The sequence below is a fragment of the Chelon labrosus genome (genome assembly GCF_963514085.1).
Source record: "Chelon labrosus genome assembly, chromosome: 8".
Lineage (NCBI taxonomy): Eukaryota > Metazoa > Chordata > Actinopteri > Mugiliformes > Mugilidae > Chelon > Chelon labrosus.
Window position 1 is genome coordinate 13,342,388 of NC_140358.1, and position 27,181 is coordinate 13,369,568.

Here is a 27,181-nt window from a genome sequence, read left to right on the forward strand (position 1 = left end):
CTTCCTTCATTTAGGGTACTTTAGAGTGGGGAGAAGAACAAAACAATCAATTTAATGGTCAGGTTATAGCAAGTACAAAAGCTGGATTCTTTGTGTACGTATTCTATGCTCAAAGAATTGACGTTATCGCTGAAAAATAACACAGAATAAGCATGGTTAGTGTGACTGAGAAATACTGCAGCAATGGGTCGTAAACAAAATAGATAGATAGATAGATAGATAGATAGATAGATAGATAGATAGATAGATAGATAGATAGATATCAAAGGACACGGGCAACTGAGAGGCCAAGAGACCTACAATGAATTGTGTTGCACAAATATTTTTAAATTAAATGCTATTAACTATTATATTTGTTGTTTCACCTTTTCTATACTTTCTGTATAAAAAACATATTAAAAGCTATGTTTCAAGTTTCATTATTGTGGTCTGCAAAGGTGTGGCTGTTTTACAGGTTGAATGTGAAGGGCGGCAGTGGGAGTTTGGGTTCGTCTGTACATATTTTGTAATGTAACAATGTAAAAAAACTCAAGCACACAAACACTACAATCAACAGGGAGTGTGAAAGTACAACAAAAACACAACACCAGAGGTGAGCAAATACTTACCTGTGTGGGTTTATACCATGTTCAGTATTACAACAGTTGTTATTGTGGGTTACATGTGTACACTTAAAAGATTATCATCAAATTAGAATTAAATTTGTAGAATAAAAAATGTTCTCTATTATTGCTTTCTTTTTAAAAGTTTTAATTTTCCTAAATTTTACCAAATAACTGCACTTGATTAGATAATTGATGTTTTGTTTATTTATATCTACATGTTAACTTCTTTGTGAATAAAGGTTCCAGTGAAGTGAGTGACTATTTGTACCTGCAGAGTAGAAGCTGCTGAGTCACTAGTATCAGTCAGTCCTGTTCCTCTCGGTAGACTGGACACAATATATCTGGAGCCCTTTGGAACAGGCTGTCTGACCACCAGCTTCCCTTTCCTGGTCTCTGCTAGAAACAGACTGTACCAGTAGGCATCATTGGAGACCAGAGTGGAATCTGCGATGGTGGAGTTCCTCTCACTGATCACACTGTTCCTGGAGGGAGGAGCCGCTTTGCTGGGCTTGGGTTTCTGACACTTGAGCACGATGGTGACCAATATGGTGATGAGCAGGAGGAATGACACAGAGCCCAGACCAATGACCAGATACAGGTTTAGGTCTGAGAAGATGTCATATTCCAGAGGCACCTCAGTCATGTCAGAGTAGGTCTTAACAGTAGTCTCCACTGTGGACAGCTTGATGGTGACTGTAGCAGAGAGAGCAGGATTCCCGTTGTCCTTGGCAACAACAACCAGTCGCTGGTGGCGTGGATCTCTGTAACTGAACATCCTCATAGTGCGGATCTCTCCATTGTATTGGTCCAGACTGAACAAGGTGGCATCAGTCACCTGTAGAAACTGATAGGTAATCCGAGAGTTGTGAACCGAGTCTGTGTCTAAGGCTATCACCTTGGAAACCAGGGAGCCTTTATCTGTGGATCTGGGGATCTTTTCTTCCACCACAGAGCCGTGTGCACGCCACGGAGAGACAATAACAGGAGCGTTGTCATTCTGATCCACAATAATGATGTGGACGGTCACGTTCCTGCTGAGTGGAGGAGAGCCAGAGTCTCTGGCCTCGATGTGGAAAAGAAACTCCTTCTCTATCTCATAGTCAAAAGTTTTCAGTGCGTAAAGATTCCCGTTCTCTGGATTGATGGAGAACAGCATGGACATGGAGGTGTTGACTATCTCCTTCTCTAGGATGAAATAAACTAGATACTGGTTCTCATGGAGGTCAGGGTCAAACGCAGTGAGTGAGCTGAGCAAGGCCCCGGGTGCGTTATTCTCTGGCACACGTATAGTATAAAAAGACTGGGGGAACTGTGGGACATTGTCATTGACGTCCAGCAGCTCTAAAGTCATGGTCTCATTGTCAGATAAAGGAGGAGAGCCTCTGTCAGTGACAGTGAAAGTGATGTCATATTCTGGGACCTTCTCACGGTCTAATGGCTCTGACACTACTAATTCATAATAGTTATCAGAGGACTCCCTCAATTTGAAAGGTAAATTTTCAGGGATAGTTAGATCAACTATTCCATTGTCACCAGAGTCTTTATCATTAACACTGACCACAGCTATCACTGTGTCTGTGGGCTCGTTTTCTTTTATTGGACTTTGAAATGATTTGATGGAGATTTCTGGGTGGTTGTCATTCATATCTGTCACATGTATTGTCAGTTTACACTGTCCAGATAAGGAGTTAGGCCCCTTATCACTGGCTATAACCTCCATCTCATAAAGTTTAAAATCTTCATAATTTATCATCTCTTTCACTCTGATCTCACCATTTTCAGGATTCAGGTTGAACATCTTTTGTGTTCTCTCCGATGTATACAAACTATATGAGTAAACAATATCTGAGTTGGACCCTTCATCTAAATCAGTGGCATTAAGTTTAGTTACTAGACTCCCAATCGGAGAGTTTTCCATCACATCCACGACGTACTTTTCTTTGTCAAATGAAGGGGCGTTGTCATTCACATCGAGCACGCGAACAATGATGCTGGCTGTACCTGTGCGCGTGGGAACTCCACCGTCCACAGCGGTCAGTATTAGATTATGAACAGCCTGCTGCTCTCGGTCTAAAGCTTTTTTCAAAATCAAGTCTGCGAACTTTGTCCCATCTCTCCCGGTCTGTATTTCAATTGAGAAATGCTCACTTGAGCTCAGCTGGTAATTTTTCACGGAGTTTGTTCCGACGTCTGGGTCTGCAGCATTATTCAGTGAAAATCTCTCTCCCACGGGGCTTGACTCTGATATATCTAAATGCATCGTTCCTCTGCGGAAGTGAGGGGCATTATCATTAATATCCATGATTTCCACCTCGATATTAAACATGCGTATTGGATTTTCGATAGTAGCGTCTAATTTAAGAAAGCACGACATAGTGGTTTTCCATGGGCACAGAAACTCTCTATCGATCCTTTCCACAATAAAAAGCTCCCCCGTGTCCTTGTTGATGTCAAGGTATTTTTTATTGGCCGCAACCTCCACGCGCATTTTCCTAGTTTTCAGGTTTTTGACATCTAATCCCAGATCATTTGCTAAATTTGCCACGACAGATCCCTCCTCCATTTCTTCAGGAACAGAATAGTGATTAACAGTAGATACCGTGTTCATGAGGGCAGACAGTAGAATTACGTAGACGTATCCTGTCCAGAGTAACTGTCCTTTTTTCAGCGCCATCGTGAAGATTCCTTACGTCTTCAAATGTGCCTATACGAGGATAAACCGTCTTCTTGTTGAATGAATAAACGAAACGATGAACGCACAAGAAAACATGGCTTCACCCGCAGTGACGTGAAGTTGATGACACGACTGCCTCTCCTTCAGCCAATAATCTATCGCGAGTACGATGACCTCATCAGTGAGTATGTTTTCCTGGGGAGCAGCGACAAAAACAATTGTGCAACTTTTAAAAAATATCAAAAAATAAAAGTATGAATTTTTTTCTGACTAAAGTAGAGAGTTGGCGACTTTTAATCACAGCTTATTAAGTTGTTGATCATTGTTTTGGTAATGTTTTAATTTCTTTTGTGGGACGTTTCATTCCCTCGGTGGAAGTACTGAAGACACATCACGTAATTTCTCTTTTTCGGATATTATTTATTTGAATTTCTTCGTAAATGTTTTTGCTGTTTGTGTTTCTTCCAAGATGTAAATAATGTATCTATAAAGGCACGGAGTTTGTGTCACATTTATTCTTGTTCCGCAAGTTTTACGCACGGGTGGCTGTGCGTAAAAACAGTGGAAAACATGTCGACATCTGACGCTTCTTACTGTATGATAAATAATGACCATTTATCGTTGCTTTGTATTTGATCTCGTATAAATATTAACTACTTTCTGTCTCAGTTCTCCTTCTAATACCCAATGAATACAATTACACACAGACTGAAATAGCTACACAAATATATTTAGGATATGGAGAATACGGATGATTAAATGTTGCATTTTATAAAAATGTAATGAGATTGAATTCAAATGTACCTACGACAAAAACTAATATGACTTAACATAGGGTTAGTTTGCATAACAATTTTTTACTTGACATTACTTTTTCAGTATATGAGAGTGTTTTGTTTTGTTTTGTTTTGTTTTGTTTTGTTTTGTTTTGTTTTTTGTTTGTTTTGTTTTCTTGTATATTTTCTTTAAATCACGTAATACAAAAAAGTATTAAAATAAAAATAAAGAAAGAAACCTGAAGGAGAAGGTGAACAGAGTCTTACTCACTCAAAGAGAGAGCCAGAAGGATCACAGTGATTTATAATTATACTTGATTGAAACTCACTAGCATCAGTGTATACATGTCAATTATATATTTTTGTCATACCTGCAGAGTAGAAGCTGCTGAGTCACTAGTATCAGTCAGTCCTGTTCCTCTTGGTAGACTGGACACAATGTATCTGGAGCCCTTTGGAACAGGCTGTCTGACCACCAGCTTTCCTTTCCTGGTCTCTGCTAGAAACAGACTGTACCAGTAGGCATCGTTGGAGACCAGAGTGGAATCTGCGATGGTGGAGTTCCTCTCACTGATCACACTGTTCCTGGAGGGAGGAGCCGCTTTGCTGGGCTTGGGTTTCTGACACTTGAGCACGATGGTGACCAATATGGTGATGAGCAGGAGGAATGACACAGAGCCCAGACCAATGACCAGATACAGGTTTAGGTCGGAGAAGATGTCATATTCCAGAGGCACCTCAGTCATGTCAGAGTAGGTCTTAACAGCAGTCTCCACTGTGGACAGCTTGATGGTGACTGTAGCAGAGAGAGCAGGATCCCCGTTGTCCTTGGCAACAACAACCAGTCGCTGGTGGCGTGGATCTCTGTAACTGAACATCCTCATAGTGCGGATCTCTCCATTGTATTGGTCCAGACTGAACAAGGTGGCATCAGTCACCTGTAGAAACTGATAGGTAATCCGAGAGTTGTGAACCGAGTCTGTGTCTAAGGCTATCACCTTGGAAACCAGGGAGCCTTTATCTGTGGATCTGGGGATCTTTTCTTCCACCACAGAGCCATGTGCACGCCACGGAGAGACAATAACAGGAGCGTTGTCGTTCTGGTCCACAATAATGATGTGGACGGTCACGTTGCTGCTGAGTGGAGGAGAGCCAGAGTCTCTGGCCTCGATGTGGAAAAGAAACTCCTTCTCTATCTCATAGTCAAAAGTTTTCAGTGCGTAAAGATTCCCGTTCTCTGGATTGATGGAGAACAGCATGGACATGGAGGTGTTGGCTATCTCCTTCTCTAGGATGAAATAAACTAGATACTGGTTCTCATGGAGGTCAGGGTCAAATGCAGTGAGTGAGCTGAGCAAGGCCCCGGGTGCGTTATTCTCTAGTACACGTATAGTATAAAATGACTGGGGGAACTGTGGGACATTGTCATTGACATCCAGCAGCTCTAAAGTCATGGTCTCATTGTCAGATAAAGGAGGAGAGCCTCTGTCAGTGACAGTGAAAGTGATGTCATATTCTGGGACCTTCTCACGGTCTAATGGCTCTGACACTACTAATTCATAATAGTTATCAGAGGACTCCCTCAGTTTAAAAGGTAAATTTTCAGGGATAGTTAGATCAACTATTCCATTGTCACCAGAGTCTTTATCATTAACACTGACCACAGCTATCACTGTGTCTGTGGGCTCGTTTTCTTTTATTGGACTTTGAAATGATTTGATGGAGATTTCTGGGTGGTTGTCATTCATATCTGTCACATGTATTGTCAGTTTACACTGTCCAGATAAGGAGTTAGGCCCCTTATCACTGGCTATAACCTCCATCTCATAAAGTTTAAAATCTTCATAATTTATCATCTCTTTCACTCTGATCTCACCATTTTCAGGATTCAGGTTGAACATCTTTTGTGTTCTCTCCGATGTATACAAACTATATGAGTAAACAATATCTGAGTTGGACCCTTCATCTAAATCAGTGGCATTAAGTTTAGTTACTAGACTCCCAATCGGAGAGTTTTCCATCACATCCACGACGTACTTTTCTTTGTCAAATGAAGGGGCGTTGTCATTCACATCGAGCACGCGAACAATGATGCTGGCTGTACCTGTGCGCGTGGGAACTCCACCGTCCACAGCGGTCAGTATTAGATTATGAACAGCCTGCTGCTCTCGGTCTAAAGCTTTTTTCAAAATCAAGTCTGCGAACTTTGTCCCATCTCTCCCGGTCTGTATTTCAATTGAGAAATGCTCACTTGAGCTCAGCTGGTAATTTTTCACGGAATTTGTTCCGACGTCTGGGTCTGCAGCATTATTCAGTGAAAATCTCTCTCCCACGGGGCTTGACTCTGATATATCTAAATGCATCGTTCCTCTGCGGAAGTGAGGGGCATTATCATTAATATCCATGATTTCCACCTCGATATTAAACATGCGTATTGGATTTTCAATAGTAGCGTCTAATTTAAGAAAGCACGACGTAGTGGTTTTCAGAGGGCACAGAAACTCTCTATCGATCCTTTCCAAAATAAAAAGCTCCCCCGTGTCCTTGTTGATGTCAAGGTATTTTTTGTTGCCAACAACATCTACGCGCATTTTTCTTTTACTCAGACTCTTCACATCTAATCCCAGGTCAGTTGCTAAATTCGCAACAACAGAGCCTTCGTCCATTTCTTCGGGAACAGAATAATGGGTGACTGTAGACACCTCGCTTATGATGGCTGAAAGAAAGAGAAATACTGAGACATACCCCCTTCGCGAATGGAGAAGAATGCGACGAGCCATTGAGGAAACAGATCCGCTTAAAACCTTGGTGTCTGATATGTAATGACGGAAGGAAATTCAGTCCTTATATCCATCAAACGAAACCATCTCACGTCTGCGACGAAAAAGGCTGGTTTCACGGGTATCAGCAGAGATTTGTCTCAAATATGTCTGCCAACCTATCCTCCAGCAAACTATCGTCAGAATAATGGCTTCGTCACTGGGTGTATTTTTGTGGAGAGCAGCGACATGAACAGTCCTTTATGAGCCTTTGCAAACCGTTAACTACCGAAGAAGTAATGTTCAACTTAAAAGTTTAATCAAATGTCAGACTTTTTTTATTGGTTGTATTTTGCCATTTAATTACATAAAGTCTGAAGACATCAGCAGGTTTACATTGAGTTTTTTAGTTGTAGGGCTTTCATAGTTCTTTCAATGCACTGATATATTTATTTTAGGCATTTTTAAATATATCCATGATGGATATTATTTTATCAGAGCAAGTAGGATTATTTATGAAATTTCCACTCACACAATCTTGAGTGAAACCATTCCGGTAAGATAAAATAAGTTAATAGCGGAGTATTGTTTCACATGGAAAACGCACATCACTTTCATTACGCACGAGGTATCGCACTTCGATGTTGTGTGCGACGAAATTAATTTGTTAAAATGCAATTTATTTCGAATAATAAAAGGATTTAGATATTTATTTTTTTATCCAAAAAATAAAAATTATATTGTGATGATGTCTCAATCCTAACTTGAACTAATAGCGGTGTGAAGATGGTTAATTCTTCTCTGTACCAATTTAAAAAGCTTGGTAATAGTATTTTTTTAAGACAATGGATATGGATACAAAACATGAGGAAAAGAATACAAATCTCGCATCTTCAGGTTGCACTATCCAAACAACAACTGTTATGAAATGCTGGGATTTGCAATTATACCTGTATTTGACGGACGCGTACAAACTATGGGCATCGCTGTGGGTCACAATTGTTTAACGTTTTCACTTACCTGCAGAGTAGAAGCTGCAGAGTCACTAGTATCAGTCAGTCCTGTTCCTCTTGGTAGACTGGACACAATGTATCTGGAGCCCTTTGGAACAGGCTGTCTGACCACCAGCTTTCCTTTCCTGGTCTCTGCTAGAAACAGACTGTACCAGTAGGCATCGTTGGAGACCAGAGTGGAATCTGCAATGGTGGAGTTCCTCTCACTGATCACACTGTTCCTGGAGGGAGGAGCCGCTTTGCTGGGCTTGGGTTTCTGACACTTGAGTACGATGGTGACCAATATGGTGATGAGCAGGAGGAATGACACAGAGCCCAGACCAATGACCAGATACAGGTTTAGGTCAGAGAAGATGTCATATTCCAGAGGCACCTCAGTCATGTCAGAGTAGGTCTTAACAGCAGTCTCCAATGTGGACAGCTTGATGGTGACTGTAGCAGAGAGAGCAGGATTTCCGTTGTCCTTGGCAACCACGACCAGCCGCTGGTGGCGTGGATCTCTGTAACTGAACATCCTCATAGTGCGGATCTCTCCGTTGTATTGGTCCAGACTGAACAAGGTGGCATCAGTCACCTGTAGAAACTGGTAGGTAATCCGAGAGTTGTGAACCGAGTCTGTGTCTAAGGCTATCACCTTGGAAACCAGGGAACCTTTATCCGTGGATCTGGGGATCTTTTCTTCCACCACAGAGCCATGTGCACGCCACGGAGAGACAATAACCGGAGAATTGTCATTCTGGTCCACAATAATGATGTGGACGGTCACATTGCTGCTGAGTGGAGGAGAGCCAGAGTCTCTGGCCTCGATGTGGAAAAGAAACTCCTTCTCTATCTCATAGTCAAAAGTTTTCAGTGCGTAAAGATTCCCGTTCTCTGGATTGATGGAGAACAGCATGGACATGGAGGTGTTGGCTATCTCCTTCTCTAGGATGAAATAAACTAGATACTGGTTCTCATGGAGGTCAGGGTCAAACGCAGTGAGTGAGCTGAGCAAGGCCCCGGGTGCGTTATTCTCTGCTACACGTATAGTATAAAATGACTGGGGGAACTGTGGGACATTGTCATTGACATCCAGCAGCTCTAAAGTCATGGTCTCATTGTCAGATAAAGGAGGAGAGCCTCTGTCAGTGACAGTGAAAGTGACGTCATATTCTGGGACCTTCTCACGGTCTAATGGCTCTGACACTACTAATTCATAATAGTTATCAGAGGACTCCCTCAGTTTGAAAGGCATGTTATCTGGAATGTGAAGATCAACCACTCCGTTGTCACCTGAGTCTTTATCACTGACACTAACTACAGCTATCACTGTGTCTAATTCTATGTTTTCCCCAACTGGACTCTGAAATGATTTAATAGATATTTCTGGGTGGTTGTCATTCATGTCTTCAACTACAATCTTTATGGTGCATTGTCCTGATAAACTATTGGCTCCTTTATCAGTTGCTATAACTTCCATATCATAAATCTTGAAGTCTTCATAGTTCAGCATCCCTCTAACAGTAATTTCACCAGTGGTAGGATTCAGATTAAATGTTTCCTGCGTTTTTTCTGATGTATATAAACTGTATGAATATGTTATATCAGAATTTGACCCTTCATCTAAATCTGTTGCATTAAGATGAATAACGAGGCTTCCAATGGGAGAATTTTCCAATATTTTAACAGAATAGACTGATTTGTCAAATGTAGGTGCGTTGTCGTTTGTGTCTAAAACATGAACTATAATACTGGCAGTACCAGATCGAGCAGGTGTTCCTCCATCTACAGCTGTAAGAATTAAATTATGAACAGCCTGCTGCTCGCGATCTAAAGTTTTTTTCAGGATCAAATCTGCAAATTTTGACCCGTCCCTCCCAGTTTGAATTTCAATAGTGAAGTGTTCACTTTCGCTGATATGATATGTTTTCACCGAGTTACTTGCCACGTCGGGGTCAACGGCATTGCTCAGTGAAAATCTTTCTCCAGTCGTCGTTGACTCAGATATGTCCAAGGAGATGGCGTCTCTTCGAAACTGTGGGGCGTTGTCATTGATATCCAAAATCTCTAACTCGATGTTAAATATTCTCAAGGGGTTTTCAAGTATTACCTCCATTTTCAAATAGCACAACGTTAGCGTTTTTGTGCACAGATATTCCCTGTCAATCTTCTCCACAACATACAGCTCACCAGTCTCTTTGTTCACATCCAGATATTTTTTGTTGGCGATAAGGTCCAGACGCATATTCCTCTGATTCAGTGTTTTAACATCCAGGCCGAGATCGGTAGCAAGGTTTGCAACCACGGATCCTTCTTCCATCTCCTCCGGTATAGAATAATGAGTCACTGAGCCATTTGCACAATAGGCGAAAACAAAAAGAATAACAAACGCCACGTACCTTTTCCGAGACTGCATTGTTACATCCGACCGCATTATTAATATTCAGTTTCGCGTTCCTTGTAGGAAACTCATATAAAACCTGTTTCCGGCGTTTGGAACTTTTTACAATACGATATATATCCAATATTGTTCAAAAATTATTGAATACGGAAATGTTTTCACGCGTTAAGACCGAAAGAGACCGTTTCGCATTGAATCTAAGATTGAGCAACGCCAGACTGCCCGGATGTCTGAGTCGCCGCAGTTTTTTTTAATCTACATGGATTCACTGTCATGGCGAATGTGAGATTTGTAGTTGTATTACCTACTAAATAGCGACACTCTTTGGAAATTGAAGGATGGTGTACGTAAAAGTTTTTGGGTTTTTTTTTTTGTTTTTTTTTTGTGTCAGTTTGATCTTAACTTAAGCAGAAGATGAAACGTACTGCACGTATTGTAGAGAGATAACATACTGGTATATATATATATATTTTATTTTTTTTTCAGTTAACCCCAAATAAAGTACGACATTTAACAGCAAGGAACATATTAGAAAAAAATTTATCTTTTCTCATACCTGCAGAGTAGAAGCTGCTGAGTCACTAGTATCAGTCAGTCCTGTTCCTCTTGGTAGACTGGACACAATGTATCTGGAGCCCTTTGGAACAGGCTGTCTGACCACCAGCTTTCCTTTCCTGGTCTCTGCTAGAAACAGACTGTACCAGTAGGCATCGTTGGAGACCAGAGTGGAATCTGCGATGGTGGAGTTCCTCTCACTGATCACACTGTTCCTGGAGGGAGGAGCCGCTTTGCTGGGCTTGGGTTTCTGACACTTGAGCACGATGGTGACCAATATGGTGATGAGCAGGAGGAATGACACAGAGCCCAGACCAATGACCAGATACAGGTTTAGGTCAGAGAAGATGTCATATTCCAGAGGCACCTCAGTCATGTCAGAGTAGGTCTTAACAGCAGTCTCCACTGTGGACAGCTTGATGGTGACTGTAGCAGAGAGAGCAGGATCCCCGTTGTCCTTGGCAACAACAACCAGCCGCTGGTGGCGCGGATCTCTGTAACTGAACATCCTCATAGTCCGGATCTCTCCGTTGTATTGGTCCAGACTGAACAAGGTGGCATCAGTCACTTGTAGAAACTGGTAGGTAATCCGAGAGTTGTGAACCGAGTCTGTGTCTAAGGCTATCACCTTGGAAACCAGGGAGCCTTTATCCGTGGATCTGGGAATCTTTTCCTCTACCACAGAGCCGTGCGCACGCCACGGAGAGACAATAACTGGAGCGTTGTCATTCTGATCCACAATAATGATATGAACAGTCACGTTGCTGCTGAGTGGAGGAGAGCCAGAGTCTCTGGCCTCGATGTGGAAAAGAAACTCCTTCTCTATCTCATAGTCAAAAGTTTTCAGAGCGTAAAGATTCCCGTTCTCTGGATTGATGGAGAACAGCATGGACATGGAGGTGTTGGCTATCTCCTTCTCTAGGATGAAATAAACTAGATACTGGTTCTCATGGAGGTCAGGGTCAAACGCAGTGAGTGAGCTGAGCAAGGCCCCGGGTGCGTTATTCTCTGCTACACGTATAGTATAAAATGACTGGGGGAACTGTGGGATATTGTCATTGACATCCAGCAGCTCTAAAGTCATGGTCTCATTGTCAGATAAAGGAGGAGAGCCTCTGTCAGTGACAGTGAAAGTGATGTCATATTCTGGGACCTTCTCACGGTCTAATGGCTCTGACACTACTAATTCATAATAGTTATCAGAGGACTCCCTCAGTTTGAAAGGCATGTTATCTGGAATGTGAAGATCAACCACTCCGTTGTCACCTGAGTCTTTATCACTGACACTAACTACAGCTATCACTGTGTCTAATTCTATGTTTTCACCGACTGGACTCTGAAATGATTTAATAGATATTTCTGGGTGGTTGTCATTCATGTCTTCAACTACAATATTTATGGTGCATTGTCCTGATAAACTATTGGCTCCTTTATCAGTTGCTATAACTTCCATATCATAAATCTTGAAGTCTTCATAGTTCAGCATCCCTCTAACAGTAATTTCACCAGTGGTAGGATTCAGATTAAATGTTTCCTGCGTTTTCTCTGATGTATATAAACTGTATGAATATGTTATATCAGAATTAGATCCTTCATCTAAATCTGTTGCATTAAGATGAATAACGAGGCTTCCAATGGGAGAATTTTCCAATATTGTTACAGAGTAGTTTGATTTGTCAAATGTAGGTGCATTGTCGTTTGTGTCTAAAACATGAACTATAACACTGGCAGTACCAGATCGAGCAGGTGTTCCTCCATCTACAGCTGTAAGTATTAAATTATGAACAGCCTGCTGCTCACGATCTAAAGTCTTTGTTAAAATCAAATCGGCGAACTTCGATCCCTCTCTCCCAGTTTGTACTTCAATATTAAAATATTCACTTTCACCCAGATGGTATGTTTTAACTGAATTCGATCCAACATCAGGATCTACCGCATTACTCAGCGAAAATCTCTCTCCTTTTGGTGTCGCTTCAGATATGTCTAAATGTATGGCGTCTCTTCGAAATTGAGGGGCGTTGTCATTCATGTCCAAAATTTCTACTTCTATATTAAATATTCGTAATGGGTTTTCTAATATTACCTCCAGTTTGAGATAGCAAGACAGTTTCGTATTGCATATATATTCCCTATCAATCTTCTCTACAACATACAGCTCACCAGTCTCTTTGTTCACATCCAGATATTTCTTGTTCGCAATGATGTCAAGACGCATCTTCCTCTGATTCAGTGTTCTAACATCCAGACTGAGATCCGTAGCAAGATTTGCAACAACTGATCCTTCTTTCATTTCTTCTGGTATCGAGTAATGAGTCACTGATGTCGATATGTTTTGAAAGAACGAAATTAAAATTATAACAACGAGTGGAGCGTATCTTTTGCAAGACGCCATTGTTACGACGGGACCCAGTGCTGGACTGACGCGCTTAAAAATATATAACTGAAGTTTCCAGTAATATTGAATAGTTTCGGAACGGTTTTACACCATTAATCTTTACAAAAAAAAATAATAAAAATAATAATCCAGGGATGTGTCCTTGCTGTAGTTCCTGGCCGTATTTTAGGAACCGCGTTTCAGTACCATGGAGCTGTCCGGTCTTTTCACTACGTTGTACGGAAGATAATTCAGAGGCGTTTATGGGGTCGCATTTCCTAAAGAAACAGTGCCCCCTTTGGGTTTTAGTAAATGCTTACACAGAATTTAGATTAATTATAGGAAATTAAAAGGAGTTAAACTGTTCAAATTGAGCAAAAGTTATTGTGTTATTGATGACTAACTTTTTTTGGATTAACTAATTACTGATATCTATTTTTCTAATGTTCTCTCGATATATTGTGAAATGAAATGTCAGTAAACGTTTCTGAAATACAAAGATAGCCCAGAATGTGTACATGGCATTCTTACCTGCAGAGTAGAAGCTGCTGAGTCACTAGTATCTGTCAGTCCTGTTCCTCTTGGTAGACTGGACACAATATATCTGGAGCCCTTTGGAACAGGCTGTCTGACCACCAGCTTTCCTTTCCTGGTCTCTGCTAGAAACAGACTGTACCAGTAGGCATCGTTGGAGACCAGAGTGGAATCTGCGATGGTGGAGTTCCTCTCACTGATCACACTGTTCCTGGAGGGAGGAGCCGCTTTGCTGGGCTTGGGTTTCTGACACTTGAGCACGATGGTGACCAATATGGTGATGAGCAGGAGGAATGACACAGAGCCCAGACCAATGACCAGATACAGGTTTAGGTCTGAGAAGATGTCATATTCCAGAGGCACCTCAGTCATGTCAGAGTAGGTCTTAACAGCAGTCTCCACTGTGGACAGCTTGATGGTGACTGTAGCAGAGAGAGCAGGATCCCCGTTGTCCTTAGCAACAACAACCAGCCGCTGGTGGCGTGGATCTCTGTAACTGAACATCCTCATAGTCCGGATCTCTCCGTTGTATTGGTCCAGACTGAACAAGCTGGCATCAGTCACTTGTAGAAACTGATAGGTAATCCGAGAGTTGTGAACCGAGTCTGTGTCTAAGGCTATCACCTTGGAAACCAGGGAGCCTTTATCCGTGGATCTGGGAATCTTTTCCTCGACCACAGAGCCATGTGCACGCCACGGAGAGACAATAACTGGAGCGTTGTCGTTCTGGTCCACAATAATGATGTGGACGGTCACGTTGCTGCTGAGTGGAGGAGAGCCAGAGTCTCTGGCCTCGATGTGAAAAAGAAACTCCTTCTCTATCTCATAGTCAAAAGTTTTCAGTGCGTAAAGATTCCCGTTCTCTGGATTGATGGAGAACAGCATGGACATGGAGGTGTTGGCTATCTCCTTTTCCAGGATGAAATAAACTAGATACTGGTTCTCATGGAGGTCAGGGTCAAACGCAGTGAGTGAGCTGAGCAAGGCCCCGGGTGCGTTATTCTCTGCTACACGTATAGTATAAAATGACTGGGGGAACTGTGGGACATTGTCATTGACATCCAGCAGCTCTAAAGTCATGGTCTCATTGTCAGATAAAGGAGGAGAGCCTCTGTCAGTGACAGTGAAAGTGATGTCATATTCTGGGACCTTCTCACGGTCTAATGGCTCTGACACTACTAATTCATAATAGTTATCAGAGGACTCCCTCAGTTTGAAAGGCATGTTATCTGGAATGTGAAGATCAACCACTCCGTTGTCACCTGAGTCTTTATCGCTGACACTAACTACAGCTATCACTGTATCTAATTCTATGTTTTCCCCGACTGGACTCTGAAATGATTTAATAGATATTTCTGGGTGATTGTCATTCATGTCTTCAACTACAATCTTTATGGTGCATTGTCCTGATAAACTATTGGCTCCTTTATCAGTTGCTATAACTTCCATATCATAAATCTTGAAGTCTTCATAGTTCAGCATCCCTCTAACAGTAATTTCACCAGAGGTAGGATTCAGATTAAATGTTTCCTGTGTTTTCTCTGATGTATATAAACTGTATGAATATGTTATATCAGAATTTGAGCCTTCATCTAAATCTGTTGCATTAAGATGAATAACGAGGCTTCCAATGGGAGAATTTTCCAATATTTTTACAGTCATACTACCTTTGTCAAATGTAGGTGCATTGTCGTTTGTATCTAAAACACGAACAATAACACTGGCAGTACCAGATCGAGCAGGTGTCCCTCCATCTACAGCTGTAAGGATTAAATTATGAACAGCCTGCTGCTCCCGATCTAAAGGTTTTGTTAAGATTAATTCGGCGAACTTCGATCCCTCTCTCCCAGTCTGAACTTCAATATTAAAATTTTCACTCTCACCAAGATTATACGTTTTTACTGAATTGGATCCAACATCAGGATCTACCGCATTGCTCAGTGAAAATCTCTCTCCTTTTGGTGTCGATTCAGATATGTCTAAATGTATGACGTCTCTTCGAAATTGAGGGGCGTTGTCGTTCATGTCCAAAATTTCTACTTCTATATTAAATATTCGCACAGGGTTTTCTAGAATAACTTCTAACCTTAGATAGCAAGACGCGGACGTTTTGGTGTTGCAAATATACTCCCTATCAATCTTCTCTACAATATACAGCTCACCAGTCTCTTTGTTCACATCCAGATATTTCTTGTTCGCAATGATGTCCAGACGCATCTTCCTCTGATTCAGTGTTGTAACATCCAGACTGAGATCGGTAGCAAGGTTTGCAACAACTGATCCTTCTTTCATTTCTTCTGGTATGGAGTAATGAGTCACTGAAGTCGATATGTTTTGAACGAAAGAAATGAAGATTAGAACAACGAGCAGCGCGTACCTTTTGCAAGACGCCATTGTTACAACGGGATCCACGGTTGGACTGACGCGCTTCAAAACATATAATTGAAGTTTTCAGTAATTTTTAGTATTTTCTGAACGGTTTTACTGCATTTATTCTCGCTAAAAAAAAAAAAATAACAATAATAATCCGGGGCATGTGTCCTTGCTGTAGTTCCTGGCCGTATTTTAGGAACCTCGTTTCAGTACCATGGAGCTGTCCGGTCTTTTCACTGCGTTGTGAGGAAGATGATTCGCAGACGTTGATGGGCTGGGATTTCCTTTGCAAAACAGCGCCCCCTTTAGTTTTTAGTGAAAATCTACCTAGAATTTCACCTAAAATTCCTTTATATGAGATAAATTAGTGGTAATTAAAATGAAGAAACCACTTCAAATTGAGCAAAAGTTATTATGTTACTGGTGATTTGTTTTCCGAACAAAAAAAACGCCCCTTCAGGTTTTAGAAAACTTTAACACAGAATTTAGATAAATAAGGGGAAACTGAAATTATTTTTTTTAGATATTCTCTCCATACATTGCAAATTCAAATGCCAATGAATGTCTGTGAAATCCAAAGATAGCCCGAATGTATACATGGGATTCTTACCTGCAGAGTAGAGGCTGCTGAGTCACTGGTATCTGTCAATCCTGTTCCTCTTGGTAGACTGGACACAATGTATCTGGAGCCCTTTGGAACAGGCTGTCTGACCACCAGCTTTCCTTTCCTGGTCTCTGCTAGAAACAGACTGTACCAGTAGGCATCATTGGAGACCAGAGTGGAATCAGCGATGGTGGAGTTCCTCTCACTGATCACACTGTTCCTGGAGGGAGGAGCCGCTTTGCTGGGCTTGGGTTTCTGACACTTGAGCACGATGGTGACCAATATGGTGATGAGCAGGAGGAATGACACAGAGCCCAGACCAATGACCAGATACAGGTTTAGGTCTGAGAAGATGTCATATTCCAGAGGCACCTCAGTCATGTCAGAGTAGGTCTTAACAGCAGTCTCCACTGTGGACAGCTTGATGGTGACTGTAGCAGAGAGAGCAGGATTCCCGTTGTCCTTGGCAACCACAACCAGCCGCTGGTGGCGTGGATCTCTGTAACTGAACATCCTCATAGTCCGGATCTCTCCATTGTATTGGTCCAGACTAAACAAGGTGGCATCAGTCACCTGTAGAAACTGGTAGGTAATCCGAGAGTTGTGAACCGAGTCTGTGTCTAAGGCTATCACCTTGGAAACCAGGGAGCCTTTATCCGTGGATCTGGGGATTTTTTCCTCTACCACCGAGCCGTGCGCACGCCACGGAGAGACAATAACTGGAGCGTTGTCGTTCTGGTCCACAATAATGATGTGGACGGTCACGTTGCTACTGAGTGGAGGAGAGCCAGAGTCTCTGGTTTCGATGTGGAAAAGAAACTCCTTCTCTATCTCATAGTCAAAAGTTTTCAGTGCGTAAAGATTCCCGTTCTCTGGATTGATGGAGAACAGCATGGACATGGAGGTGTTGGCTATCTCCTTCTCTAGGATGAAATAAACTAGATACTGGTTCTCATGGAGGTCAGGGTCAAATGCAGTGAGTGAGCTGAGCAAGGCCCCGGGTGCGTTATTCTCTGCTACACGTATAGTATAAAATGACTGGGGGAACTGTGGGACATTGTCATTGACATCCAGCAGCTCTAAAGTCATGGTCTCATTGTCAGATAAAGGAGGAGAGCCTCTGTCAGTGACAGTGAAAGTGATGTCATATTCTGGGACCTTCTCACGGTCTAATGGCTCTGACACTACTAATTCATAATAGTTATCAGAGGACTCCCTCAGTTTGAAAGGCATGTTATCTGGAATGTGAAGATCAACCACTCCGTTGTCACCTGAGTCTTTATCGCTGACACTAACTACAGCTATCACTGTGTCTAATTCTATGTTTTCACCGACTGGACTCTGAAATGATTTAATAGATATTTCTGGGTGGTTGTCATTCATGTCTTCTACTACAATCTTTATGGTGCATTGTCCTGATAAACTATTGGCTCCTTTATCAGTTGCTATAACTTCCATATCATAAATCTTGAAGTCTTCATAGTTCAGCATCCCTCTAACAGTAATTTCACCAGTGGTAGGATTCAGATTAAATGTTTCCTGTGTTTTTTCTGATGTATATAAACTGTATGAATATGTTATATCAGAATTTGACCCTTCATCCAAATCTATTGCATTAAGATGAATAACGAGGCTTCCAATGGGAGAATTTTCCAATATTTTTACAGTCATATTAACTTTGTCAAATGTAGGTGCGTTGTCGTTTGTATCTAAAACACGAACAACAACACTTGCAGTACCAGATCGAGCAGGTGTTCCTCCATCTACAGCTGTGAGGATTAAATTATGAACAGCCTGCTGCTCCCGATCTAAAGGTTTTGTTAAGATTAATTCGGCGAACTTCGATCCCTCTCTCCCGGTCTGAACTTCAATATTAAAATGTTCACTCTCACCAAGATTGTACGTTTTGACTGAATTCGATCCAACATCAGGATCTACCGCATTGCTCAGTGAAAATCTCTCTCCTTTTGGAGTCGATTCAGATATGTCTAAATGTATGACGTCTCTTCGAAATTGAGGGGCGTTGTCGTTCATGTCCAAAATTTCTACTTCTATATTAAATATTCGCACAGGATTTTCTAGAATAACTTCTAACCTTAGATAGCAAGACGCAGAAGACTTGGTTGGGCAAATGTATTCCCTATCAATCTTCTCCACAACATACAGCTCACCAGTCTCTTTGTTCACATCCAGATATTTCTTGTTCGCGATGATGTCCAGACGCATCTTCCTCTGATTCAGTGTTGTAACATCCAGACTGAGATCGGTAGCAAGGTTTGCAACGATTGATCCTTCTTTCATTTCTTCTGGTATGGAGTAATGAGTCACTGAAGTCGATATATTTTGAACGAAACTAATTAAGATTAGAACAACGAGCAGCGCGTACCTTTTGCAAGACGCCATTGTTACGACGGTTTCCACTGTTTGACTGACGCGCTTTAAAACATATAATTGAAGTTTCCCGTATTACTGAGTATTTTCGGAACGGTTTTACTATATTTATTCTCACAGAAAATAATCCGTGGGATGTGTCCTTGCTGTAGTTCCTGGCCGTATTTTAGGAACTGCGTTTCAGTACCATGGAGCTGTCCGGTCTTTTCACTACGTTGTAAGGAAGATGATTCAGAGGCTTTTAAGGGCTCGCATTTCCCAAAGAAACAGCGCCCCCTTTAGGTTTTAGTAAAGTTTTACACAGAATTTAACCTGCAATTAATTGATATAAGATAAAAAAGGGGATGTTAAAATTAAGTTGACAGTTCAAATTGAGCAAATGTTATTGTGTGAATGATGACTAATATTTTTTTTTCTGGATTAACTGACTACTGATATTTTTTTTATTATTTTTTTTAAAGTTCTCTCGATATATGTTGCAAAATGAAATGTCACTGAATATTTGTGAAATATAAATATAGCCCCAGTTGTGTTCATGGGATTCTTACCTGCAGAGTAGAGGCTGCTGAGTCACTAGTATCAGTCAGTCCTGTTCCTCTTGGTAGACTGGACACAATGTATCTGGAGCCCTTTGGAACAGGCTGTCTGACCACCAGCTTCCCTTTCCTGGTCTCTGCTAGAAACAGACTGTACCAGTAGGCATCGTTGGAGACCAGAGTGGAATCTGCGATGGTGGAGTTCCTCTCACTGATCACACTGTTCCTGGAGGGAGGAGCCGCTTTGCTGGGCTTGGGTTTCTGACACTTGAGCACGATGGTGACCAATATGGTGATGAGCAGGAGGAATGACACAGAGCCCAGACCAATGACCAGATACAGGTTTAGGTCAGAGAAGATGTCATATTCCAGAGGCACCTCAGTCATGTCAGAGTAGGTCTTAACAGCAGTCTCCACTGTGGACAGCTTGATGGTGACTGTAGCAGAGAGAGCAGGATCCCCGTTGTCCTTGGCAACAACAACCAGCCGCTGGTGGCGTGGATCTCTGTAACTGAACATCCGCATAGTCCGGATCTCTCCGTTGTATTGGTCCAGACTGAACAAGGTGGCATCAGTCACCTGTAGAAACTGGTAGGTAATCCGAGAGTTGTGAACCGAGTCTGTGTCTAAGGCTATCACCTTGGAAACCAGGGAGCCTTTATCCGTTGATCTGGGGATTTTTTCCTCCACCACAGAGCCATGCGCACGCCACGGAGAGACAATAACCGGAGCATTGTCATTCTGGTCCACAATAATGATGTGGACGGTCACATTGCTGCTGAGTGGAGGAGAGCCAGAGTCTCTGGCCTCGATGTGAAAAAGAAACTCCTTCTCTATCTCATAGTCAAAAGTTTTCAGTGCGTAAAGATTCCCGTTCTCTGGATTGATGGAGAACAGCATGGACATGGAGGTGTTGGCTATCTCCTTCTCTAGGATGAAATAAACTAGATACTGGTTCTCATGGAGGTCAGGGTCAAAAGCAGTGAGTGAGCTGAGCAAGGCCCCGGGTGCGTTATTCTCTGCTACACGTATAGTATAAAATGACTGGGGGAACTGTGGGACATTGTCATTGACATCCAGCAGCTCTAAAGTCATGGTCTCATTGTCAGATAAAGGAGGAGAGCCTCTGTCAGTGACAGTGAAAGTGATGTCATATTCTGGGACCTTCTCACGGTCTAAAGGCTCTGACACTACTAATTCATAATAGTTATCAGAGGACTCCCTCAGTTTGAAAGGCATGTTATCTGGAATGTGAAGATCAACCACTCCATTGTCACCTGAGTCTTTATCACTGACACTAACTACAGCTATCACTGTGTCTAATTCTATGTTTTCACCGACTGGACTCTGAAATGATTTAATAGATATTTCTGGGTGATTGTCATTCATGTCTTCTACTACAATCTTTATAGTGCATTGTCCTGATAAACTATTGGCTCCTTTATCAGTTGCTATAACTTCCATATCATAAATCTTGAAGTCTTCATAGTTCAGCATCCCTCTAACAGTAATTTCACCAGTGGTAGGATTCAGATTAAATGTTTCCTGTGTTTTTTCTGATGTATATAAACTATATGAGTATGTTATATCAGAATTTGAGCCTTCATCTAAATCTGTTGCATTGAGATGAATAACGAGGCTTCCAATGGGAGAATTTTCCAATATTTTTACAGTCATACTAACTTTGTCAAATGTAGGTGCATTGTCGTTTGTGTCTAAAACACGAACAATAACACTGGCAGTACCAGAACGAGCAGGTGTTCCTCCATCTACAGCTGTAAGTATTAAATTATGAACAGCCTGCTGCTCCCGATCTAAAGTCTTTGTTAAGATTAATTCGGCGAACTTCGATCCGTCTCTCCCAGTTTGTACTTCAATATTAAAATATTCACTTTCACTCAGATGATACGTTTTGACTGAATTGGATCCAATATCAGGATCGACCGCATTGCTCAGCGAAAATCTCTCTCCTTTTGGAGTCGATTCAGATATGTCTAAATGTATGACGTCTCTTCGAAATTGAGGGGCGTTGTCGTTCATGTCCAAAATTTCTACTTCTATATTAAAAATTCGCACAGGGTTTTCTAATATCATTTCAAGTTTGAGATAGCAAGACGCAGAAGACTTGTAATTGCAGATATACTCCCTATCAATCTTCTCTACAACATACAGCTCACCAGTCTCTTTGTTCACATCCAGATATTTCTTGTTCGCGATGATGTCCAAACGCATTCTCCTCTGATTCAGTGTCTCAACATCCAGACTGAGATCGGTAGCAAGGTTTGCAACGATTGATCCCTCTTTCATTTCTTCTGGTATGGAGTAATGAGTCACTGAGGATGATGTTTGCTCAGCGAGTGAAAATATTAGAACAATGAGCGACACGTACCTTTTGTAAGACGCCATTGTTACAAATTGACGGTTTCAAGCTATAAGACTAAATTCCATCAAATGATAAAATTGAGGTTTCCAGCAATATTGAATATGGCAGCGTCGGTTTTAATCGCAAAACAAAAAATTAATCCGAGAAATGTGTTCGCACAAAAATGCGTGATCGTATTTTCAGAACTGCGTTTCAGCACCACAAAACTGTCCGTTCCTTTCCTGGTTGTCTCGACTGAAAGCGGGTCGTCACTTTCCTAACAAAACAGCGCCACCATTTAGATTGTGGCAGACTGATTATCTGAGTTTAACATCAAAAACCATGAAACACTAGATTACTCTATATTTAAATTTAAATTGAGCTATCACTACAAATATCGCAAAATCTATTTAGTTTGTGGGATTTTACTGGATTAAATGGTTATGTCTTTTAACGATGTGTAGACATATAATCCAGATCGAGACGTTACGGGACATTGGTGGACAGTACTTATGAATGCAAATATATAAATTAGATTCTTATTTGTGGAGATAATATTTATGAAGTATAAAGATAACAATGAATGTGTACATGGGATTCTTACCTGCAGAGTAGAAGCTGCTGAGTCACTAGTGTCTGTCAGTCCTGTTCCTCTTGGTAGACTGGACACAATGTATCTGGAGCCCTTTGGAACAGGCTGTCTGACCACCAGCTTTCCTTTCCTGGTCTCTGCTAGAAACAGACTGTACCAGTAGGCATCGTTGGAGACCAGAGTGGAATCTGCGATGGTGGAGTTCCTCTCACTGATCACACTGTTCCTGGAGGGAGGAGCCGCTTTGCTGGGCTTGGGTTTCTGACACTTGAGCACGATGGTGACCAATATGGTGATGAGCAGGAGGAATGACACAGAGCCCAGACCAATGACCAGATACAGGTTTAGGTCTGAGAAGATGTCATATTCCAGAGGCACCTCAGTCATGTCAGAGTAGGTCTTAACAGCAGTCTCCACTGTGGACAGCTTGATGGTGACTGTAGCAGAGAGAGCAGGATCCCCGTTGTCCTTGGCAACAACAACCAGCCTCTGGTGGCGTGGATCTCTGTAACTGAACATCCTCATAGTCCGGATCTCTCCGTTGTATTGGTCTAGACTAAACAAGGTGGTGTCAGTCACTTGTAGAAACTGGTAGGTAATCCGAGAGTTGTGAACAGAGTCCGTGTCTAAAGCTATCACCTTGGAAACCAGGGAGCCTTTATCCGTGGATCTGGGAATCTTTTCTTCCACCACCGAGCCGTGCGCACGCCACGGAGAGACAATAACCGGAGCATTGTCATTCTGGTCCACAATAATGATGTGGACGGTCACGTTGCTGCTGAGTGGAGGAGAGCCAGAGTCTCTGGCCTCGATGTGGAAAAGAAACTCCTTCTCTATCTCATAGTCAAAAGTTTTCAGTGCGTAAAGATTCCCGTTCTCTGGATTGATGGAGAACAGCATGGACATGGAGGTATTGGCTATCTCCTTCTCTAGGATGAAATAAACTAGATACTGGTTCTCATGGAGGTCCGGGTCAAACGCAGTGAGTGAGCTGAGCAAGGCCCCGGGTGCGTTATTCTCTGGTACACGTATAGTATAAAATGACTGGGGGAACTGTGGCGCGTTGTCATTGACATCCAGCAGATGCACGCTTATCGTTTCATTGTCAGATAAAGGGGGCGTTCCTGCGTCTGTTACAACCAGAGTGATCTCATATTCAGGTACAGTTTCACGATCCAGTGGCTCGGATACTATGAGCTTGTAATGCATTGGTCTGTCTGATGATTCGTTAAGAATAAATGGCATTGGCTGATGTATAGACAAGCTTACTTTTCCATTATCCCCAGTGTCTCTGTCACTTATTCCCACCAGGGCAATGACGCTTCCTACTGGTATGTTCTCATCCACTGTGTTTTTGACAGACTGTATGGTGATTTCTGGAAAATTATCGTTCATGTCCGTCACATGGACGACTACTTTGCACTGTCCTAACAAGGGATGCGTCCCTTTGTCTCTGGCCTCGATGTGCATCTCATAAAACTTCATATCTTCATAGTCTATAGTTCCCTTCACAGTTATCTCCCCGGTGTTGGGATTCAGCGCAAAGACATCTTGTGTTTTTTCTGACGTGTAAAGGGTGAATGAGTACAGTATCTCTGAATTCAGACCCTCGTCAAGATCAGTAGCGTTCAGCTTCGTCACTAAGGTTCCTATCGGGGCATTCTCTGTCATGTTTATTGTGTAAATCTGCTCATCAAACCGGGGAGGATTATCGTTTGTATCCTGTACTCTAACAATAATATTAGCAGTCCCAGAACGCACAGGGACACCTCCATCCACAGCAGTCAGTATTAAATTATGAACAGCCTCCTCCTCTCTGTCTAAAGACTTGGTCAACACCAAATCCACATACTGGGTTCCGTCCGTGCCTGTCTGAATTTCGATAGTGAAATGTTCACTGGCACTGAGTTTATAGGTCTTAATTGTATTTATGCCGACATCTGGATCCACAGCATTGGGCAGGGAGAACCTCTCCCCCGGTGTTGCCGATTCTGAAACGTCAAGCTCTACTCTGTCTCGTCTGAAATGAGGAGCGTTATCGTTTATATCCGTTATTCCAAGCTCGATGTTAAAAATGCGCAGGGGGCTTTCTATAATAACATCAAGCTTTAACAAACAGGATGCAGGTTTTGCCGGGCAAAGAAATTCTCTGTCCATCTTTTCAACGATATACAACTCCCCCGTCTTTTTGTTAAAGTCTAGATATTTTTTGCTCGTGAAAATATCAAGTTTTACCTCTCGCTGTGTCAAACCTCCAGGTTCAAGTCCCAAGTCCGCCGCGAGATTGGCCACAACAGAGCCCCTCTCCATCTCCTCGGCTATGGAGTACCGTGTCACAGACAAAGCACTGGGCCACATTGCGCACAAGACAAAGACGGTGATCCAAAATGCCATCCTCTTCTCTGTAGGAAAAGATAATCCAGATTCAAAAAACCGTATTATGTTTAAATGGATTTTTAAGATCTGACAAAACGTCTCTGTTGTTCTTAAATAAATTATAATAAATAGTAAGGTATTTAGGATTTCTGTTCGTTTAAAATCTAAAAGCTGGTCTTTCTGCAGCTTATCCCGCACCCTTTACAAATGGGTGTGTCATGACTTCAGTGAAGGAGATGCACCATGTTTCAGTGGTCAGCAGTGACACCATGTGACAGAGGCTGCACATAGTACAGTAAGTATTTCTCAGCAGGCTTTACAGTGGCTAAAATATGTTTACATTGGGCTGTGGCATGTACAAGCATTCACACGTATGTGTTTGGTGAAAGAAAGATGTCACTCTGTCTTTGGATTTGTCTTTTTATAAGGTGAATGATCAAATGAGAAAATGAATTTGAAGAATAATTAAATGGTTTGACATTTGTATTCAGGAAAAGTTGAAAAAAATATATATATGTGAGGAGTCTTTATCAATGATACTCCAACGTGACAAAAGTGGACCCGAAAGCAGGCACTAACACAAAGCCAGGCAATTGAGCAGTTTAATAAAACGGGGAAAAAAACACAAGGTGGAAAATGGTGAAGATGGAGGAATCCCTAGGCAGCTCTAGGCAGTTGGTAGTTGTTCTGTTGACTGGAAAGAAAGCTTCTTATTGCAAAGAGTTGCTCCTAGTGGCCAAACTTTAAGTAAATTCTTCATGATGTTTTCTAATAATTTCCCTTCAAAGTTAAGGGTAGATCCTGATAAAGATAAAAGGTATTCCCAAAGAATCTTTGCTCTTCAGAGAGCTCCTAAGGTGAGATCTGTTAAGAGCAGGAAGGAGGACTTTTAAGAGCCTTAGAAGTTTCTTAAGCAGAGGAGAAAATGTGGGAAAGGAGGCGTTTATCTGTTATGCTGTATTTTTTCATGCCTGCTTCTTGGCTTGTAGTGTGACATTGGGGCCAAATCTACCTCTCTTAAAACTTTTTTATTGTCATTGACCAGTTGAGCCAGAAGCAAACACCGTTCCTCTGTCCAGTTGGGTTTCCTACTTCTTTTCTTCTCCATTGCTGTTCTGTTTGTGGAAGATTTGAATATTAACCAACACTGCTTCTTATGGGCCGGTTAGTAACCACGGAAACTCATGAAAGCTGAGCCATTTTCCCCTAGTGAATACCAAATGGATGAAGTGCAAAAATTACCAGCATGATATATGAATGTAAGCACTTAAATATAACTGTCAGCATGTGAATACTGTGCAAGTGGGCTTAAGTTTTCACACATTTTGTATGGTAATTTTAAAGTATAGCTTACTATATATTTAACAGAGATTTTCTTTTTATTTATTCATTCATTCATCTTCTGTAACTACTTGTCCAGTGAAGGGTCACGGGAGGGCTGGAGCCTTTCCCAGCTGTCATCAGGCGAGACACAATATTATAAATAATATCTTACATAAAAAGAAAATCTGCGGCACAGTGGCATGGTGGTTAGCACTGGTACCTCACAGGAAGAAGGGTGGTTTTGGATCCATGCCGACTGGGTCTTTCTGTATGGAGTTTGCATGTTCTCCCTGTGTCTGCGTGGGTTCTCTCCGGGTACTCCAGCTTCCTCCCACCATACAAAGACATACTTATGAGGTTAACTGGCGATTCTAAATTGGCCATAGTTGTGCATGTGAGTGTGAATGGTTGTCTGTCTCTCTGTTAGCCCTGCAACCTGTCCAAGGTGTATCCCGCCTCCCATCCAATGACAACTGGGATAGACTCCAGCTCCCTCGCGACCCTTCACAGGACAAGCGGTAACAGAAGATGAATGAACGGGTCCAGGTCTTTTATGGAGGCTTGATGAGTAGATGGGACGCAGGTGAGTTCAATCAACAACTCACCTGGGTGGAGAGAGAAAGGGAAACGCCCAGGGATTAGCTGCCAGAGAACACAAGAGGGGGACCAGAATATGGAAAGAATATGAGACCCCAATTAATTTTGATTAATTAAATTATGCCATTAGACGCACAGGAATTCCCCATGATTGAGGCAGTAGACAGGTGGAAGCGTAGCAAGGGTAAAGCCACCTTTGTAGACTTGCCAGAACAATTAAATGAGCACTTACATACGCTGAATGATTTGATTACAAAACCCCAAACAGGTACCTGTGTTCTTTAGTGTATAAGCTTTCGAAATAATTTTAGAAAAAAAAAATGACATTTAAATTATATAGTATGAAAATACAGTATG

The 27,181-nt window shown here is 41.9% G+C and overlaps 4 protein-coding genes across 4 annotated transcripts; all 4 read right to left on the reverse strand.

Moving 5' to 3' along the window:
• Positions 1–816: 816 nt before the first annotated feature.
• On the reverse strand, positions 817–7,215 carry LOC311491386 (protocadherin beta-16-like; the record flags this gene model as incomplete). Its single annotated transcript, XM_084549289.1, has 2 exons — positions 4,427–7,215; positions 817–1,944 (listed from the first exon to the last, which is right to left on the reverse strand). The coding sequence occupies exons 1-2, from the start codon at positions 6,833–6,835 to the stop codon at positions 817–819; spliced, it is 3,537 nt and encodes a 1,178-aa protein (XP_084405415.1). The 5' UTR covers positions 6,836–7,215.
• A 528-nt stretch (positions 7,216–7,743) lies between these two features.
• On the reverse strand, positions 7,744–13,154 carry LOC311491387 (uncharacterized protein; the record flags this gene model as incomplete). The annotated part of the gene is made up of 2 exons (XM_084549290.1): positions 7,744–10,240; positions 10,764–13,154. The coding sequence occupies 2 exons, from the start codon at positions 13,152–13,154 to the stop codon at positions 7,808–7,810; spliced, it is 4,824 nt and encodes a 1,607-aa protein (XP_084405416.1). The 3' UTR covers positions 7,744–7,807.
• A 341-nt stretch (positions 13,155–13,495) lies between these two features.
• Positions 13,496–19,135, reverse strand: LOC311491427 (protocadherin beta-16-like). Its single transcript, XM_084549345.1, has 2 exons — positions 16,654–19,135; positions 13,496–14,738 (listed from the first exon to the last, which is right to left on the reverse strand). The coding sequence occupies exons 1-2, from the start codon at positions 19,048–19,050 to the stop codon at positions 13,611–13,613; spliced, it is 3,525 nt and encodes a 1,174-aa protein (XP_084405471.1). The 5' UTR covers positions 19,051–19,135; the 3' UTR covers positions 13,496–13,610.
• A 436-nt stretch (positions 19,136–19,571) lies between these two features.
• On the reverse strand, positions 19,572–25,307 carry pcdhb (protocadherin b; the record flags this gene model as incomplete). The annotated part of the gene is made up of 2 exons (XM_084549856.1): positions 22,541–25,307; positions 19,572–20,657 (listed from the first exon to the last, which is right to left on the reverse strand). Exons 1-2 carry the CDS (start codon positions 24,920–24,922, stop codon positions 19,572–19,574), a joined length of 3,468 nt encoding a protein of 1,155 aa, XP_084405982.1. The 5' UTR covers positions 24,923–25,307.
• Positions 25,308–27,181: the final 1,874 nt, after the last annotated feature.